The sequence below is a fragment of the Peromyscus maniculatus genome, chromosome 3, assembly GCF_049852395.1.
Source record: "Peromyscus maniculatus bairdii isolate BWxNUB_F1_BW_parent chromosome 3, HU_Pman_BW_mat_3.1, whole genome shotgun sequence".
Lineage (NCBI taxonomy): Eukaryota > Metazoa > Chordata > Mammalia > Rodentia > Cricetidae > Peromyscus > Peromyscus maniculatus.
In genome coordinates this window covers 52,845,168-52,865,631 of record NC_134854.1, presented here as the reverse complement: position 1 = coordinate 52,865,631, position 20,464 = coordinate 52,845,168, and the positions used below count along the sequence as shown (strand labels likewise).

The 20,464-nt window shown below is 47.3% G+C and overlaps 1 protein-coding gene across 4 annotated transcripts in view; it reads right to left on the bottom strand.

Annotated features, from left to right (window-relative positions):
• Kiaa1549 (KIAA1549 ortholog) overlaps positions 1-5,350 on the bottom strand; it is a 136,024-nt gene extending 130,674 nt beyond the window's left edge. For 2 of the 4 annotated variants that reach the window (XM_076566504.1, XM_076566505.1), the window contains exon 1: positions 5,069-5,349. In XM_076566504.1, coding sequence (XP_076422619.1) covers positions 5,069-5,210 — 142 coding nt within the window. In that variant the 5' untranslated portion in view covers positions 5,211-5,349. Of the gene's footprint in view, positions 1-5,068 lie in introns of all 4 variants that reach the window. The other 2 variants (XM_076566506.1, XM_076566503.1) reach the window with 2 other exon arrangements.
• Between the last annotated feature and the right edge of the window lie 15,114 nt (positions 5,351-20,464).

The following is a 20,464-nucleotide window of genomic DNA, read 5'->3' as shown; positions in this document are numbered from 1 at the left end:
CAGCAGGGACAGGCACTGGGCACTGGAGCCAGGCACCCTGAGTCTGAGCCCCGGAACCCAGGCAAAACTGGAAAAAGCAACTGAACCGAGTTGTCCTCTGACCTCTACACGCTCACCATGGCACACACAAGCACATCCGCACACATCCTAACATACTAACTTTTTTTTCAATTATGCAAAATGTAAGAGAAGAGGCTGAGACATGGCCCAGATGGTGGATGCTTGTCTGGCACGCACAAAGCCCTGGGCTTAACCACCACCGTGTATAAAATGGGGTGCTGTGTTTAACCACCACCATGGATAAGATGTGGTACCGTGTTTAACCACCACCATGTATAAGATGGGGTGCCATGTTTAACCATCACCATGTATGAGATGGGGTACTGTGTTTAACCACCACCATGTATGAGATGGGGTACTGTGTTTAACCACCACCATGTATGAGATGGGGTACCGTGTTTAACCACCACCATGTATGAGATGGGGTGCCGTGTTTAACCACCACCATGTATAAGATGGGGTACTGTGTTTAACCACCACCATGGATAAGATGGGGTACTGTGTTTAACCACCACCATGTATGAGATGAGGTGCCATGTTTAACCACCAGCATGTATAAGATGGGGTGCCATGTTTAACCACCAGCATGTATGAGATGGGGTGCCATGTTTAACCACCACCATGTATAAGATGGGGTACCGTGACACCTGTAATTCCAGCATTGGGAAGGTGGAGGCAGGAGGATCAGGAGTTCAAGGTCATCCTCAGCTACACAGTGAGTTTGAGCCCAGGCAGAGTTATATGAGACCCTACCTCAAAAATCAATTAGTTGATTAATTACATGTAAAAGAAAACACATTGGAAGGGGGAAATATGATAGTGGTAACAACAAAGAAATTCAAATAATACAAATACAAAATAAAAATCAAACACTAAAGAAATGTAAAAGGTGAAAATTAAAATAATGTATTACAAATTTAGGCAACAAAAGTGTTTAAAAATAATCAAAGGAGCCGGGCGGTGGTGGCGCACGCCTTTAATCCCAGCACTTGGGAGGCAGAGGCAGGCGGATCTCTGTGAGTTCGAGGCCAGCCTGGTCTCCAAAGCGAGTTCCAGGAAAGGCGCAAAGCTACACAGAGAAACCCTGTCTCGAAAAACCAAAAAAAAAAAATAAAAAAAAAAAATAAAAAATAAAAAAAAAATAATCAAAGGAACCAGGCATGATGCTGCACACCTTTAATCCCAACACTGGCTAGGCAGAGGTAAAAGAATCTTTGTGAGTTGGAGCTAGCCTGGTCCACATAGTGGGTTCCAGGACATCTGGGACTACATAGAGAGATGCTGTCTCAAAAAATAAAAATAAAAATAAAAAATAAAAACAAAATAAATAATCAATGAATATAATGATGGACATCAAGTCTATAACCTTCTAGGTTTGTTTGTTTGTTTGTTTCTAGCATTACAATGTTCAGAAAACTGATTCATTCAGCAACTACATCCTGAGCACCTTCAAAGTAAGCCACACTCCAAGCAAAACACACAGGAAGCCAGCCAGGCACATATAACAGTTTAATCATATTATCATTCCCACTCTACAAATACATGCATAAAAATAAAGACCCATATACACGGAAAAACAGAGAGAGGAGCAAAGACGTATCTGTATAGATAATCACCATGACATTCACCGCAGCTTGCCTGGTTGGCGGTGGCCACACCTTTAATCCCAGAACTCAGAAGGCAGAGGCAGGAGGATCTCTGTGAGTCTGAGGCCAGCCTGGCCTACAGAGTGAGTTCTAAGGCAGTCAGAGCTACACAGAGAAACCCGTCTCAAACAACAACAACAACAAAACAAAACAAAAAAAAAATATGGCAGCTCAAAAAAACTATATTAAAAAAGAAAATTGAGCATGAATAGAAACAACAAATACAATTACACATATAATTTCTCACTTTAGAGATAGTAATAACAAAAGAGGACTAAGCACGGTGGCACACATCTGTAATCCCAGCACACAAGAGGCAAAGCAGCAGAGCTGTCACGAGTTCAAAACTAGCCTGGTTCACACAGTAAGGCCTGGGTTTTATAGCAAAACTCTATCTCAAAAAGAAACCAAACCTAAACCATTTACAGTGCTACCCATGGGCTGTGGAAGTGTGGGTGAGCCACCCTCCTGTCCTTTCTGGTCCTGGCTACCCAACGCCACCACTAAGTCACAACCCAAGTCCTTAGTGACTGTTTTCTGCCCCTTTCATTAATTTCTATGTTCTGCTGCACTGTCAATTCCATGATGATTATAGTTCTTAAACAGACTTGTCTATGTATAAGGAATGGGGTGCCATTCTCTCCTTCCCATTGTGTTGGCTGGCTACCTAAAAGCACTACATTCAAAGTAAGTCCCCAGGCATTTTCAGATTGTTTTCCACAACAGTGAAGTCCCGAACCTAACCTATAAATGTTTTCTTTAAAAAGAAAAAAAAATCGTGCATTTAAAACACGAAAGGAAATAGAAATTGGCAATGGAGCAATACAGCACAGAGAGATCTCACTGAAGACTGTAATAAGGGAAATCAACTCCACTGAACCAAAGAGAAAGTTACTGAAGGCGGGCGCTTATCATCCCCAATAGAGGAGGGACTGCAGCCTCCCAGAGGAACGGCAGACAGGATTAAGGACCCCCTGCACCCTTAGGGCAGCCCTCAGCAAAGTCTCTCTGCCCACACTGCTATTGAAGGTACATCACTAAGATGAGATCCTGGTACCACTGCGTCCCAGGATCAACAGCCACTGGCCATGCCCAGGCATCCCACAAGCCACCTAAGCACCTTACCAAGCCACCCTCCACCAAGCTGGTTTCCCAGAGCCTGCAATCGGGTCACCATCAAGAGGTCATCCCTGAAGACCCTCCACCTAGCAGTTCACTCAGACTGGGTACATACATCCACACTTGTGTCTACCCTTGCTGACATAACAGCTCTGTGTTTGCAGTTAGGTCCCCGAGGCCAGGCCCCTGAAGCTGGATGCTATGCACACTGGATCTCACTCTGTGCTCCTGCCCAGAAGCAGCTGTGCCAACTAGAGAGGCCCAGTGCGCAAATTAGTGAAAGGATGATGTCTCTGCCTCTGCGACGTCAGCTCTAGAAGAGACATGTCACTTCGAGTCTCCGGGTTGGGTATTTGAATTGGGGTGGCCAGGGAACAGAAAAGGACTTCTAAGGAAGGGTGAAGCGGTGTCGACCAACCTACCGTCAACTTTAAATTTAGCAAAATAACTTTATCTTCTCCAACCTCCCCAGAAGAGTCAGAGGACAATGTGCATGTGGGAAGTCGTTGGGGCCCCAGAAGCTAAGTGTACCATAGCCTGAAGCCAGACTCTCCTAGACACCTGCTAAGGTCCTCCTCCGTAAGGTAGGGGTCCTAAAGCCTAAGCCCGATGTGACTAGGTCACATCCATAAAATGCAGCACCTGGCACACACGTCAGTGGAAACAATGAGCGAGCTAGGTCCCGTGATGGACAACTCCAGCAGACTCCACCTTCCTCTGTTGACTAAAGATGACAGCACTCTAAAGGACTGACTCCTCTAAGAGAACTCTGGACTGCAGCTCTCATGGAATGAGACGGAGGCAGGAGGTGGCTGGGAGTTTAGGCAAAGTTTCTGCACCCAGTGTACCCGGTCTAAGACACCCACTCCATCAACCCCGCCTCTGGTGCGGTTCCCTGAGGCAGGGTTCCCCCACCTAAAGGAAACCTCTGGAGACTTCAGCTGTGAACCCTGTCTGTGGGTCAAGAACAGTGAAAGGGAATGGGTGGATACTGCAATTCCTGTCTTCATCCAGCCTGTGACCTTGAGCGAGCCGTTTCTGCCTCAATTTCCTCCCCAGTGAGTGAAGCAGTCTCATCTATGTTCCCTGAAGTCCCTTCCCGGCTTCTACCCCACCATCCGCTTCTTCCTGGGGCTGGTTCTGACGCCCACAATCAGGCCTAGGGACACCTTCAAATGTGTCCCACTTCCTTCCAGCCACTTGGCAGTCCTCTGGCCCTGCTCCCACAAGCAGGGAGGGTTCTGAGCTGCTTTCACGGCTTTTCTGGTTTTCCTGTGCAGTGTGAAGAAGCTTTCCACCTTCCCTTTCCTACCCACAAAGTAGCCAAGCATGCGTGTGCTGTGGCAATCACCGGCTTGCCTGTGTGTCACCACGGAGATGGTCTCCAGGCCATCCTTCCAATGCACACTCAGGGCGGACAAATAAACATTTCAGAGAAACAACATGAAATTAAATCATTTCCTCAACAAACAAAACCCACCCACACGCCTCATAAATCATGTCTCTTAATCCCATGCTGATGAACAGTCACTAAATTGCATCTATTGTAAAAACCAACCATGACTTCTTTCATGCCCTGACACTTCAGACTCAAAATATTTTCACACTCCATTGTAATGCCTTTGTAGAGGCAATACCAATAGCTAGTTCCCTGGAAAGATCCATGGCCAGGGCGCTTTCCAAGAGATTTTTTTCTTTGAATGTTCTTTGTGTCCTGGCGCACTGGGGGACACGGCCAGCTTGCCTGCATCTGGGGGAACACTGGCTGGCTGTTCATGGCAATGCACAACTGCTTTACAGCACACACCAGATGCAGCCCTTTGCCCCAACAATAAAAGTATCCCAAAACATTCGCTACGCCACATTCACACAGCTGTGCACAAACACAATTCCAGTGCCTGCATTTTGCAAAGGGGAAAAAAGAAAATAGGCTTCTTCAGAGCAGAAACCACCAGACCCGCCTCGGGCAACATGGTTCACGGAAGGCTAGGTTGCAGACCTTTTTAGCAAGACCGGTCAGGAACCACTCTCTCTTTTCCTCTGCATCTATTCATTTCCTCCATGCCTTTATTTGCTGGGCCCAGGAAGAATAGAAAAGCATCTCCAGCAAGGAGGGCGAGGGAGCGGTGGAGAATAAAAGAGGATGGGCGGGTGGGGGGCGGGGGGGAGACAGAGGGTGGCGAGCGCGGCAGCGAAGGCGGGCAGGGTGGCGGCCGCGTCCCGGGGGGCTCGGCGAAGCTTACCTGGGGCGCACGAGGCCGGCCGGGCGAGCAGCAGCAGCCAGAGGCCGGGGAGCAGCAGCCCCGGGCGGCGGTGGCGGGAGGAAGGCCCGCGGCCGCTCCGCCCCGGCACCAGCGCAACCTTGGCGCGGGGCTCCCGCTCCATGGCCACGCGTCGGCTCCCCGGCACACCGGCCTCGCGGCGTGGGCGCGCTCGGGCCCGGGACGCGGGCGGCCGCTGCGGCGGGGACTGGGAGCCGCGCACCGGCGCGCAGCGAGGCCGGCGAGGCGGGGGCGGGCCGGGCCGGATCCGCGGACTGGGGCCGCTGCACGCCGGCCGCGCCGCTCCGCCCCCTCCCGAGCCTCGCAGCCGCTGCCGGGCAACGCACGGCCCCGCGCGGGGAGGCGAGCACCACCTCCCGGCCGGCCCGGCGCCTGCCTGCGGGCCGCCCGGCGGAGGGCGCGGCGGGTCCCGGGCCCCGCCCTCCCCCAGGACCCGCCTCCTCGGAGGGCGCGCGGGACGGCGCCGCCCCGCACCCGCACAGCACCGAGGAGGCTCTGGAGGGAGAGTCGGAAACCCGGAGATGCTGGCGATCGCTCCTCCTGAGCCGCCCATGCGGGGCGGGCAGCAGGTGTGTATGCGGGGCGGTCAAGGTCCCGGGCAGCCACCGGGCTGCAGAGCGGACAAAGCCGAAAGAAGTCGGGCTCTTTTCCCCGGAGCCCGAGTACAGGAAAGGGCTGGGGAGGGGGCGCACACAGCTCTGCCCATCCTTTGCCCTTCTGGAGCTCTGCCACCTTGCGAAGGTGGGTCTTTGGAGACACCTGGGCCTACTGCCCTGAGCTTAGTGATCTTCAGAAAGGAGCTGCTGAGCCCCAGACACTCACACAGAGCCAGGCCTTTTTCAAAGAAAGTAACATCGATGGATAATGAAAAAGACAGCGTTGGGGGTTAGGTTCCAGAGGAAATTGGGAGTGTGAATGAGAGTTAAATTTGTCTCTGGACTAAGAGCCCAACGTGTTAACTCTGAAGATGAGGAAGACTAGAAGGTCCTGGAACACCACGATGTTGGACCGTTGTATTTCAGAGGTTGCACCAGCCATGGTCTGAAAGCTGTACGTGAGGGAAGTATCTTGTTGACCAAGAAACTATGACATACAGTGGGAAATGTGAGCCATCCACGCTGGCCAAAGAATCCAGGATGCTCTTCAGGTGGGCAGATAGACCAGGCCGGGAGCTGCCCAGTCTTGCAGGGCCAACCCATCTATCTAGGCAGAGAATCAATCCACTTCTGAAGAAGGCAGATCAATACCTGTTAAATTTCAGGGGAAATGAGAATATAGGTTAAAAGCTTTTGTGGATGACCCTAATTTTTTTTGCTCCGTTCTGTCACCCGTCATAAGCAACCCCCATAAATTGTTCTCTTGCTTCCTGTCACACCCGCCCACAAAGTAATCGCAGGCATGCCCGACTAGAGCTTCTGCTTGTCTGAGCATGTCTGAACCCTGATCACAATAACCCTAGGTATGGTCCCCTTGCTCCTAGCTTTTCTCTGAGTTCTTTGTATACACAACGCCTCTGACCACAGGCCACCCACCTGGGGCAGCTCCTGGCATTTATTTAGTCCTGTTGTGTTATATTTCTTTTATGATGAACTTGGGCTTTGCCTCCTCCTCCCCCCACTAAATTAACAAGAAGTTCTAATGTGTTGTCACCCTGGCTCACCCATCACTCCGGGAAGATTCCATTATATATTTATTGAAGGGAACCTATGCATCGTTTATATTTGGCCTCAACCTCCAAGAAATTCCCAATTGCTCTAGACTTCAGGGTGTGGGAGAAAGGAATCTCCCTCACCATTCTGAGTCAACTAAGAATCTGCTAGAAATACAGCTAACAGGAAGGACTCCTGGGCATCAACTCCCTAAGGAAAGGAGATCCCTAGAGTCCCTCAGTCTCCCTGCTCTGAAAACATAAAACTAGCCTCTGTCAGGAACTGGAGCATTCCCTCTTAGTGTCTGGGAGAATGTCTCCCAGGGCTCAGCTGGCAGATAATGTGACCCTGCCAACCCAGTGGGAATGAATGGGCATGTATGTGTGTACACACACATGTGCACATGCATGCATGCCCCCACACATATTCACACATCTATGCATACTTGTGTCTAAGAATAGGGATCAAGATGCAGCCCCAGAGCATTCATACAAAATTATGCAATGAACAAACCTGGTGAATATTTCTTAGCACTTGCTTAGTCCTGGGAGGGGGGTATAAAAAACAAGATAGAAGAATGGGTTTTTAGACACTCATCCAGTTCTCATTTTGTGTATGAATAAGGGAGAGATGAGCTCTCCCTCAGCCACGAGTGATGCACCCACAGCAAGGAGGGGAGAATCAGCCTGGCTCGTCAGCAGACTTCCAGCCTGGTTCATGGAAGGAGAGGGGTAGGGTCACTTTTACTCTTAGATCTGGAGCAAAGCAGGTATCACTCTGGGCTTCTGCCAGCTGCACCTGGCCCCCACAGGCCTAAGAGTCTGAAAAGCCAAGGGAACACCCACCGGGATCCATCTCCCCTGTGCCTGGGTGCCCAGAACCCCAGAAGTCCACTCCTTTGGCCCAGCTCACTTCCAGAGCCTGTGTGACATCTTCCTGAGGTCTGTCCTCCCAGGAGTGGGCCAGCGGCCGGTGTGGGTGGGTGGCTTCAGGGAGCAGACAGGGGTAACTGTTCGCAGGGGTGGTGATGGGGCTCTGACAGGTGAGTAGAGCATCTACACAAAGCCTACAGGATGAAGCCAAGAGTGGGAAAAGAGTGTCAGCCACGCTCCAGGGTCACATGGGACTGAGTGAATCTTTTCACAGCTCACTGGGTCTCAGATTCTGCCCTTGAACTCAGCCCACCAGCTTACTAGGAAGGTCCGTACAATGAAGGAACAAGACAGGTGCTTTAGTTCACTGTTTGCTTTCTCATTACAGACCTTGCTGATACTGCACTGGCCTTCTTGCCCTCTATCCTCCTGCCTCTGCTTCCTGACTGACCATGACATGAGCAAGCCACAGGGATGTCCCTCATCTTCCCCACCACAGTGAGCCGATCGCCCTGAAACCACAGGCCCGGATAACTCTTCCTCCCTTACATCGCTTCTCTCAGATTGTGTCACAGCAATAGGAAAAGTAGCTGACACGAGGCCCACAAGTTCCATCAAGTTCCACCAGCATCTGGAGCGCTTGCTACGTGCCAGACCCCATAGTGGGCACTGGGGACACCACTGCAGGCAGAGGAAGCTTCTCCTGGTGCTTCTTATGTTCCCGTGAAAGAAGACAGACGATAAACAAGTAACGGACTACTCCACTGGCGACAGCTGCTTGGAGACCTTTAAAGAGGGAAAAGGGAGGCTAGGTGTGGCGGCACATGCCTTTAATCCTAGTACTCAGAAGGCAGAGGCAGGCGGATCTCTGTGAGTCTCTGAGAGGCCACCCTGGTCTACAGAGCTAGCTCAGGACAGACAAGGTAAGGCCCTGTCTCTAAAATGAAATAAATAAGATAAAGGAAGAATGGAGTGTGGGCAAAAGACAGTGTTACCATGCTAACCAGAGCAGTCAATGACTGCCACTCTAGTAAGGGTGATGTTGAACCATGGGACAACTGGGGAAAAGGTGCCAAGCAGAAGTAACAGCTGTGCAAGATAAGAACCAGCCAGAGTAAGTATCCAAAACCTGTTTGCTAAGCTCCAAAGGCTGTCCCAAAGGATGGAGTGCTGGGCCCTGAAGAAGAGTCACTAGCCACATGTGTGACACACCAAAGTACAGGTGCCACTGAAGTCCAACTTGGTGAACCCTGAGTTTTATTGGGGTTACTTCCAGGAGCAGAAATGACTCAAAAGTCAGCTTCATCACCGAAGCCCACCCTAGCACTCGTGACAGGTCACACAGCTGGGAACCTGGAGCACACTGCACGGCCTGCAGGCAGCCCGACAGGCTAGACAGTGTCCCTTCCAAGTGACTCGTTTGGTCCATACCTCTTCCAGGCATCTCAGTGGTCTCTGCTCCTTCTAGGCATCTGGCTTGCTCTGAGATCTTCTCTGCAGCTTGGCTTCTCTGGGTCTTCTGGGCTGCTTTACCCTGCAAGCCTGAGAGGGACTCTTAGTATTTTATTGCTTACTCTGGCAGGGGGGCGGGGCTAGAGAATCTGGTCAGTTTCAGGGACTTCCTCAAGCTATATTAAGGTTTTTGTTTGGTTTTGCTTTTTTTTTTTTTTTTTTTTTTTTTTTTTTTTAACCTTCTTGCTTAAGGGGCTTCGCTACAGATGGAATGTTTCGATCTCAGAGGTTTTGTTCCAAACTGTTTATAATGTTATAGGAAAAAAAATTTCAAAATGACTATTACAAAGCAGAAGATTTCAGGAGTCAAAATGACATCACATCAGTAACTGTTCAAAGAGGGCATTTGTATTTGGTAGGAAGACAGGAGGTAAAGCTTCATGAGCTGGGATGTAGCTCCGAGATAGAGCACTTGCCTGGCATATATGAGGCCCTAGGTTCAATTCCCAGCACTCAGTAGCACCTTAAATGGACTTTAGGAATTAGAGAGTACAAGATTCAGCAGGGATTGCACTTGGAGGGGATGGATGGTCTGAACAAATACATAATGGCGGAACAAGAGATTTTTCTAACTAATGTATTAGCTCAACTAGAACCCTGGGTCCGAAACCTAGCAACTAATTAAAGTCAACTGGAGTCCGATAAATAAAGCATACCATCCCTGGGCCACACATCCAGTAATTAAATTCAGATGTCTGCACTGAAGGCTTGGGCAGCACTCTGTGTGGAAAGCTTCCTGGGATTTTCATGTGCAGTCTGGGATGCAAACTGTTCAGGGAGAGTGAGGAGAAGAGCTAATGGACAAGGAGGGTGAAACTGGTCCAGAACAAGACCCAACTGTGGGGAGAAAGGGTCTGAACTTCATTTGCAGGCGATGACGTATCAGTAAAGATCTTTTGGGGGATATTATTAGAATGAAGCACAAGAAAGATGAGTCTATTAACAATGTATAAGACCATTTGGAGAGGAAAGGCGGACGAGGGAGGCCAGTCAGGAAAACTGCAACCCTGAATGCATGAAGCATGAAGGATCACAGCATGTCCCACCATCAAACAAAGCAAGCTTAAATTCTTTATACTATCCATTTACTCAAGACTATGGGGGAAATGGGCATTCTTAAATCCCACTGATGGGAATGTCAGTTGATACACACATTTTGGAGGATATCTTGGCATTCATCTATCAGAAATTAAAATTAGCTCCACATGTAGCCCAGAAAGCCCAACTCAAAATACAAATGGTCTCTTGGGATTGGAAAGATGGCTCCATGGTTAGGACCACTGGCTGCCCATCAGAGGACCTGGGTTCAATTTCCAGAACTCAAATGCTGACTCATAACCATTTATAACTCCAACCCCAGGTCATCTGGCACCCTCTTCTGGCCCACATGCCACACAGACACACACACAGAAACAAAATATCCATACACAGAAAATAAATTTGAAATATTTATGATTTCTCTCCATCCATTCCTCCACCCTTTTTTCTTTAAATATTTAATATCAACTCACAGTGTAGCCCAGAAAGCCCACATATATATATATATATATATATATATATATATATATATATATATATATATATATATATATATATATATATAGTTTTTCTGGGCATGGTGGCGCACACCTTTAATCCCAGCACTTGGGAGGCAGAGGTAGGTGGATCTCTGAGTTCAAGGCTAACCTGGTCTTCAGAGTGAGTTCCAGGAAAGCCAGGACTACATAGAAAAAACCTGCCTCAAAAAAACAAAACTAAACTAAATAAAATAAAATGTTCAGTGAGTTTTCTCAGGCCTAGGGAATCCCAGATAGACATTCTGGGATTCAAGTAGAGAACATTACCACTGCCTTTAAATTTCTCTTATATCATCTTGCCATATAGCCTACATACACCTTCAACCTGACAACCCCAGATAGGATTTACACATCTATAGTTTTGCTTTTTCCAGAATTTCATATAAATGGGCTCATCTATAACTTTTGAGTCTGGTTTATTTAGTATGTATCAGTTGTTGCATGTACATAAATGGGCTCATATGTAACTTTTGAGTGGTTTATTTAGCATGTATCAGTTGTTGCATGTATCAGTAACTGGTTCCTTTGTGTTGCTTAGTAGTATTCCATTGAATGAACATACCACAGTTGTTTATACATTTCACTAATGGATGGACATTTAGGTTGTTTCCGTTTTCTCAGCTATTATTTGTTGCCTGGTGTTTGTGTAAACTTGCACTTCCATTTTTCTTGAATAACAGCTTGGAGTAGAGTTACCATATTCTGTAGCAAATGTATATTTAGCTTTATAAGAAACTGATAAATTGTCTTCAAAGTGGTACACACACACACACACACACACACACACACACACACACACATTCCCACTGGCAATGTATGAAAATCCTAGTTATTCTATATCCTTGCTGACACGGCTTATTGTGTGTTTATTTGCTTTTGTTTATGTTTTTACAGTATTAGAATAGGAACCCAGGACCACTGAATAACATTTTCAGCCCTCTCTGAATTTCATTTTGACAGGGTCTCACTAATTATCAGACTGACCTCAGACTTTCTATCTCCCACCCCAGACTTCCAAATGGCTGAAACAGCAAGCATGAACCGTGACGCCAGCTTTGTTGTGGTTTTAATTGAATGTGCCTTGTAGCTGTGCACAGATAACTCGTTCTAGCATTATAACAGAGCTAAGCACCAGGTCCTATGTTATTTGTACTTACTAGATCTTTGGTTCAGTATGTTTTCAGATCTTTTATCCGACTTATATTTGGGTCACCTTTTTCTTTCTTTCTTTCTTTCTTTCTTTCTTTCTTTCTTTCTTTCTTTCTTTCTTTCTTTCTTTTTCTTTGTTTTGTTGAGACAGGGTTTCTCTGTGTAACAGCTCAGGCTGTCCTTGAACTCGCTCTGTAGACCAGGCTGGCCTCAAACTCACAGAGATCCACCTGCTTCTGCCTCCCAAGTGCTAGGTTTAAAGGCATGTGCCACCACTACCAGGCTATGGGCCATTTTTCTTATTGCCAACTTGTAAGCATTTTTACATATTTTTGGTACAAATCTTCCATCAATGAATGTTTTGGCAATATTTTCTCCTGGCCTACAGCTTGCCTTTTCGTTCTTTTAATGGTATATTTCAAAGAGCAGACTTTTTTTTTTTTTCTCACTTTGATGAAAGCCAGCCTTCCTTGCTTTTTTGGCTCATGATTTTTGTGTCATGTCTAAGAAATATTTGACTAGGCAAGGCTGGATTAGGACACAAGATGAAGAGTTGAATCCTCAACTGCTGGCTGTAAGCACTGGCCCAGTGCCAGAGAGCCCAGCTCGTAAGAGGTATGGCAAGGACAAGTCAGTCGGGGCTTGAAAAAGTCAACTAAAAGGCCAGAGACACAGACATGGAAATCATCTATAGCAGGTCATTAGCTACAGATATGAGAGTATATCACTGCACCTGGGAAGAGAGGGCATGGAAGGAGAAGGAGACCCAGGAGAGCTGCTCAAAAAGACTTTCACTGGGGCTGGAAAGATGGCTCAGAGGTTAGGAGCACTGACTGCTCTTCCAGAGGACCCAGGTTCAATTCTCAGCACCCACATGGCAGTTCACATCTGTCTGTGACTCTCCAGTTCCAGGGGACCCAATGCCTTCACCCAGACATACATGCAGGCAAAACACCAATGTATATTAAATTTATTTAAAAAAAAAAAAAAAAGACTTTCACTGTGGAAAAGCTGGAATGGAGCCCATGTCAAAGGCCAACAGCAACTTTTGGACAAAGCAAGGAGTGCCAGTGGACATGTGGACTGTCACCCTGATAGCATCCAGAATTACCTAGGAGACAAGCCTGTAGGCATGTCTGCAAGGGATGCACAGCAACCTGTAACTCCAGTTCTAGATGATCTGATGCCCTCTTCTGGCCTCTGTGGGCACTGCACACACACACATACACACACACACACACACACACACACACACACACACACACACATACACACACACACTGAAAATAAAATAAACCTTTACTATGTAGTACACAGTCCAATATAAAACAATATGCAACATTTAAGATGGTTGTATTAAGATAATGTGATTGTGATATGGGATATTATACTCCTTGATAAGAATGTTCTATTTATATTTTCAATCAAAAAGTCATAGCCAGCCATGATGCCTCATGTCTCTCATCCTAGTACTCAGGAGACGGAGGCACCCTGGGCTACAGAGTGAAATCCTATCTCAAATAACAAAATTAATGAAAATAAATGTTTAGAAAGCAATGTCTCCCCCCAAGATAAGAATAAAGACAGTGTCATCAACGTAGAGGCCTCCATGGCTGATTGTTCCCTCTTTAGTGTTTTTGTTGTTGTTTTTTGAGACAGGGTTTCTCTGTGTAGCTTTGCGCCTTTCCTGGAACTCACTCTGTAGACCAGGCTGGCCTCGAACTCAAAGAGATCCACCTGCCTCTGCCTCCCGAGTGCTGGGATTAAAGGTGTGCGCCACTGCTGCCCGGCTTGCTCCCTCTTTAATGTCAGTCTCAGGGTTAGATGGCAGGGTTTGGAAGATCGCCAATGGGAAAATCAGCAAAAGGAGCCTGTCATGAGAGCTACAGCAGGAAGGGCAGTGGTCACGGAGAAGGGTGGGTTCAAGCTGGGTCTTGAACAATAGAAACATGGTAACATTCATTAAAGAAAGGAAAAAGGAAAGGTGAGGATAACGTAGAGAAAACCAGATGATCAGATGCAAACAGAACACGGGACAGGACCCCTGGCTTACCCCAGGTTTGGGGACAAAGGAGCAAATAAGGTCAGAGTTAGACATCTTATGGTCTCAACTAAGTAACTACCTCAGTTGATCTCAGCTCCCAAAGAAGATTTTCTGACTATAAAAGAGAAGCCACGAGCCTGGGAGATGGCTCAGTGGGTAAAGCACTTTCTGGACAAGCGTGAGGACCTGAGTTCAAATCCCCAGCACCCACATAAGAAGCCAGATGAGGTGGAATGCGTCTGTGACCCCAGTACCAGTGTGGTGTGGATGGAGACAGACAGATTCCGGGAGCTCCCTGGCCAGCCAATCTAGCCACTGTGAACTCCAGATCCAGTGAGAGACTCTATCTCAAAAATAAGGTGGAGAGTGACAGGTAAGGACACCCCATCATCAAGCTCTGGTCTCCACAAGTACTCACACAGCAAAATCACCTTCACATACACATGCACAAATGAATATACCACACATACCCCTATACACACACGCACACGCACACAGAAACTAGTAGAGGGAAGGACATCCTTAGGGAGCTGGTAACCACAGGGGCAAAATGGTTAAAACCAGGATCTTGGGGCCAGCAAGACAGTAAAGGTGATTGCTACCAAACCTGATGGCTTGAGTTAAATCCTGTTTTTCTTTTTTTTTTTTTTTTTTGGTATGTGTTGTGGGGGTAGGTGGATGTTGATTTTCAAGACAAGGTTTCTCTGTGTACATCCTTGGCTGTTCTGGAACTCACTTTGTAGACTAGGCTGGTGTTGGTATAATTTTTTTTATAAGATGTGTCTCTGTCCTTCCTCACCTGCCTAAGGCACCTTCTGATTGGTTTAATAAAGAGCTGAAAGGCCAATAGCTAGTCAGGAAGAGGATAAGTGGGACTTCCGGGTAGAGATAGGAACTCTGGGAAAGAATCTGAAATGCAGGAGATTCGCCAGCCAGCCTGGGAGGAAGTCGGATGTGAGGTACTGAGGAGAGGTAACAAGCCATGTGGCAAAGCATAGATTAGTATAAACGGGCCAAGCTTTCATACTTAATAAAAGTCTCCATTATTCAGGAGCTGGCTGTCCAAAGAAAGACCTGTTACAGGCTAGCCTTGAACTCACAGAGATCTGCCTGCCTCTGCCTCCCAAGTGCTGGGATTGAAGGGAAGCTGCACCACTGTCCAGCTCCTGAGTTAAATCTCTCAGACCCCCAAGATGTAAGGAGAAAACTGACTTCCTATGCTGTCCTCTGATCTCCACACATTTGCTGCACACAATTGCAATCCCCCACAGAAAGTCAAAATGTAGACAAGTCTCTCTCCAGTGTGCCACTACAAATACCAAACAAACAACAGCAAAAACTGGCCCAGACTGAACTGGAAAGTCTGCCTCTCTCACACAGTTGGGTAGCAATGGCGGCAAGCAAGAATCTTCTGGAGGAAGGTTCAGGTCTGAAAGGCCAATAGCTCTGTCCAGTCAATCCCTGACTGTCCAGGTTCCCCCGCCTCCATTCCCCCCAGGCTCCAGCCCCCAACACACAAGCTGCCACCAAGTATCAGCTAAATCCTCTGCCCACACTCACCATGGCCATCTCCTCCTATAGCCCCAACGAGTGGCAGCTCTCCAAATACCCGCCTCAGAAGCATGGCGACAGTTGGTGAAAACTAATTTTAGCATCACCCTCCTTCTTAGCCTTGTACCACCTCCAGCTCACAAATAAGTGTGTCTGAAACTTGATTCTGGCATGCTCGGAATGAGAGTGGTGGGCACAGTCTAGCTCCACCTTGGCTCCTCTCTCTTGCCACAGGTTCATCTCAAGGCCAAGTGAAGCCAAACCCACACTGACTAGACAGCCATCTGTCTTAGAGTCCCCATTGCTGAGATAAAACACCACAACCAAAGGTAACTGGAGTTAGAGAGGGTTTATTTCCGCTTACAACTCTCAGGTCTCACTCCATCGCTGAGGGAAGTCAGGGCAGGAACCCAAGGCAGGAATCTGGAGGCAGGAACTGTAGCTGAAGTTTTCCTGTGCTCGCTCGGCACCAAGGTCCCATAGCCATTTAGAAAATTTCTGTGTCCCGCCTGGTCCTGTAACTGCTCAGACCCAAGTAAGCACACAGAGGCTTATATAATTAAAACTGCTGGCCATTTGCTCAGGCCTACTACTGACTAGCTCTTACACTTAAACTCAGCCCATTTCTGTTAATTTATAAATCGCCACATTTTTCCATGGCTTTACCTGAGTGCCATTACATGCTGCTCCCTGGACAGTGGGCTGGCATCCCCTGACTCAGCCTTCCCCTTCCCACAATTCTCCTCTCTGCTCGCCCCACCTATACTTCTGCCTGGCTACTGGCCAGTCAGCATTTTATTTATCAACCAATCAGAGCAACATATTCACAGCATACAGAACATCCTACAGCAAGGAACTAAGGCAGAGATCACAGAGAAGCGCCCGCTCAACTGGCTTGTTTACTCTGGTTGCTCAGTTTCTTTGTCCCATCCAAGACCACCTGCCAAGGGGTGGCACTATGCTGATATGGGCCCTTCCTCACCCGTCATCAATCAAGATACTGTCCTACACACTTGCCTACTGGACAATCTTATGGAGGCATTTTCTCAATTAAGATTCCTTCTTCCCAAATGACCCTAGCTTGTGTCAAGTTGACATAAAAACTAGCCAGCACACCATCCTCACCATCTTCACTCTCTAGAGGAATCCTTTAGCTGTCAGGTCCCCAGAGACATGTCCTTTCCAGGAGAAGTCCAGGTCTGGAGCCTCCAGAGCTGTGGGCATCACACCTGCAAGAAGTCTCCCCTGGTCTCTGCAAGGTAATACTTGTTGCTCATCCTTGCACAGCCCTGAGATGCCTCTGTTGCTGTGCTGATTACATGGAGTTTGTGTCGGCCCCCACCTCCAGTGTGAATTCTCCAAGGACAGAGACTTGGTCCTTTCCACCTCTTTCTTCCCCTGATCTCGCCCCGGTACATGCTTGGTGAATGGACAAATAGAGTCAGGAGTGAAGCTCAGAGCCAGTCCCTCCTCCTCGCTGCTCCCCTGAGGGAGTGCATTAGCCTAAGGGGAACATGAGTTTGGCCAAACTCCTTGGTACCAGGCCCAGAAGGGCAGGAGCTTGGCATCTACTTGTGCACCCTTGTACAGACAGAGTAACTACTCAAGTTTCAAAGTGTGTGAAGAAATGCTGGGTTTCTCTGCCACGTATTCCAAAATGCCAGCTGAGATCACTGGAGAAGTATAAAAGGCTGCTTCAAACCCGATGTGGGCTTGGCCTTCTACAGAGCTCAGGAACCGAACAAGTTGGCACCCACAAGTGTTGGTTAAATTTAGTAGATGAAGGCTCTTGACCAGGCTCCAAGAAGGACATAAGCTCTGTCCTTTAGAAAATGGCATTCCCCAAACAATGAATGAAGCCTGAATGTTGACTCTTATTCCACATCAGACAAAACTGAAAGTTATGAGCTCAGGAAGAAAACTGTCAGGGCGATAAAATTATCCGCCTACAGACAACTCTGTGTGGAACTCCTCTGCCACTTTCAGGGGACAAATGAAGACATTTCTAGACCAGCACTGCAGATAAGAACTTCTCCTGGTGATGGAATTGCTTTAGAAATTCTTCTTGTCTGGGCCTGGGGAGATAGCTCAGTGAGTAAGAATGCTTGTTCTACAAACATAAGGATCTGAGTTCAAATCCCCGGCACCCATATAAAGAGCTGGGCATAGCTGCCCACACCTGTAAGCCTAGTTTAGAAGCAGCGACAGGCAGGTACCAGGGGTTTATCAGCCGGCCTAACTGAACTGGGAACAACACCCTGTCTCATGGATGAAGTGGAGACCGCTAGAGGAAGACAATGATGTCCTGTTCTGGCCTCTGCATGCTCACATGCATCCCCACTCACATTCCTACCAACACACAAACTGAATGAATGAATGAATGAATGAATGAATGAATGAATGAATGAAGTAATATTTAAATCTGTACTGTCCAGTGAAGCAGCCATGGCTGTGGAGCACTCAACACGCAGCTGGCATGACTGCAGGATGGAATCTTGAATGTAATTTAATTTTAATTAGCGACTTTAAATATCCACATGTGGTACACATTAGATAGCATAGCGCTGGCACACTTACAGGCCTGTGCTGTATACCCCAGATAGTAACAGGCATCTAGCGAAGGATACAAGATGACTGTGACTGCTCAATTCTGTGCCGGAACTTGAAGGATTTTGTAACTAGGTTCCTAGATGAGCTTGGCCTCTAATAGAATTTTTAAGGAATCTTCCTTATCTGTGTTAAGAATAGCACCTATTTAACTCACAGAAATAATTTGAGATCATGCCATCTTTTTCATTTTTTTCTTGAAAGAGCTTTAATTTTTTATCACATGTTGTAGGAAAAGCACAATGTACTAAGCAAAATTATAAATATTAAAATTATCCATAATCTCACTAGCCCCAAAGAAACATTATTAGTATTAGATGTTCCAGCCAGGCCTGTTACCACAGGCCTGTAATCCCAGCCACTCCAGAGGCTAAGGCAGAAGACACCTAAACAGGATGCTGCATATTTTAATTATTTTTTAGATTCAATTATTTAAATATATATGAGTATTTTGCCTACATGCATGCATGCACACCATCTGAGTGCTTTGTGCCTGCAGATGTCAGAAAAAAAGGCATCAGATCTCTTGGAACTGGATTGTAAACTGTCATGTAGGTGCTGGGAACTGAACCCGGTCTTCTGTAAGAGCAGTGAGTGCTTTTAACCACTGACCCCTCTCTCTAGCCCCTAGGCTAACATATTTTAAAGGTTGTTATAACACACCAAATTTGTCTTTCATTCATACAGCAGAGTGTGAGGATGCTAGTCTTCTGGCCCTTTGTCTAACTGGATATTGTTTCATGTTTGGTGTTTATAAATATTTGGAGGGAGGTTGTATGCATGTGTGTGCAGGTGTGGACGCATGTGTGTGCTCATCCATGTGGCTACCAAAGATCGATGCTGAGTGTCTTTTTTAGATGCTCTCTACCTCATTTTTTAAGACAGTCTCTTCTGATTGCTTATAGTGTCAACTCAACATAACCTAGAGTCACCTAGGAAAAGAGAACTTCAAGTGTGGAATGGCCGAGATCAGCAGATTGGCCTATGGCCATGCCTGTGAGGAATTGTCTTGACTGATGATTGGTGGGGGAGGACCCAGCCCACTGTGGGCGGCACCATCCTTAGGCAGATGGATCGGGACTGTATAAGAAACCTGGTTGAGTGTAAGGCAATAAGCACCCTCATTTCCCTCAGTGATGGACTGTGACCTGAAGTGTCAGTGAAACATGCCCTTTCCTCCTCTAAGTTCTTTTTGTTCATGGTATCACAGCAACAGAAAGAAAGTTAGGGCAGACTTCGCTGAACCTGGGATTTGCCTACTCAGCTAGCCTGGCTGGCCAGCAGGCCCCAGGAACCCTCCTGGCTCCGCCTCTTGGCACTGGGGTTACAGACATGTGCCACCATGCATTTTACATGGGGACTAAGGATTGCACGGGGCGGGGGGCTCGGGCCTCCGCCGCAAGCACTTTTCCAACGCGGTCATCCCCCAGCCCCAGATATTGCTATAATCTTGAGAACATTCTGGCAGTGAACTTGTGTCACACCTAGGGAGACGACCCATCAACACTGCAGTCTGTCTGTTCGGGTGGGCTTTTTTGGTTTCGTTTGTTGTTTGTTTGTTTATTTGGTCTGAGACAAAAATCGCTCTGTAGCCCAGGCTGACCTCAAACTCCAGAAATCCCAGCTTTGCCACCCAAGCGTTGGGATTACGGGCACGAGCCAGCATGATTCTGGCACGACTCTCTCGGTGCTTTCTTTTTTAGATTTTTTTTTTAACTCTGTGTGTGTCTGCACGTACAGGTGCATATGTGTGTGGGTGCCTGGGAGGCCAAAAGATGTCAGCTCCCCTGAAGCTGAGGTTAGAGGTGGTTATTAGCCATCAGATGTGGGTGCTGGGAATTGAACTCTGAAAGAGCGGTACATACTCTTTTAAGCACGGAACCGTCTCTCCAGTCCCTTTCAGTACCTTCTATAAGCTCTCACAGATTGACATGCTAGCCTTTAAGAGTTCATTAATTTGAGCTGAAGTGCTGGAGAGATGGCTCAGAGGTTAAGAGCACTGGCACATGGTGGCTCACAGCCATCTAGCATGAGATCTGGTGCCCTCTTCTGGCGAGCAGGCATACGTGCAGACAGAACACTGTATACATAATAAATAAATAAATCTTTAAAAAGCAATTGAGCTGACTTCTTTTTGCACATCTGTGTGGGGGTCTTGCCTTTCCCCATGCTCTGTGAGAGGTGAAGCAATTTTGTGTCACATCTCTCCTACAGGGTCTTAACATTTTTAGAATTTCAGTTACCTTGTGACTATGGTTCCATTTAATGTTTTTATTTTTAATTTGTTTTTTGAGGCAGTTTCTCTATGTAGCCCAGGCTGTTCTGGAACTAGCTCTGTAAATCAGGCTAGCCTCAAACTCACAGAGATCCACCTATCTCTATCTCCAGAGTGCTGG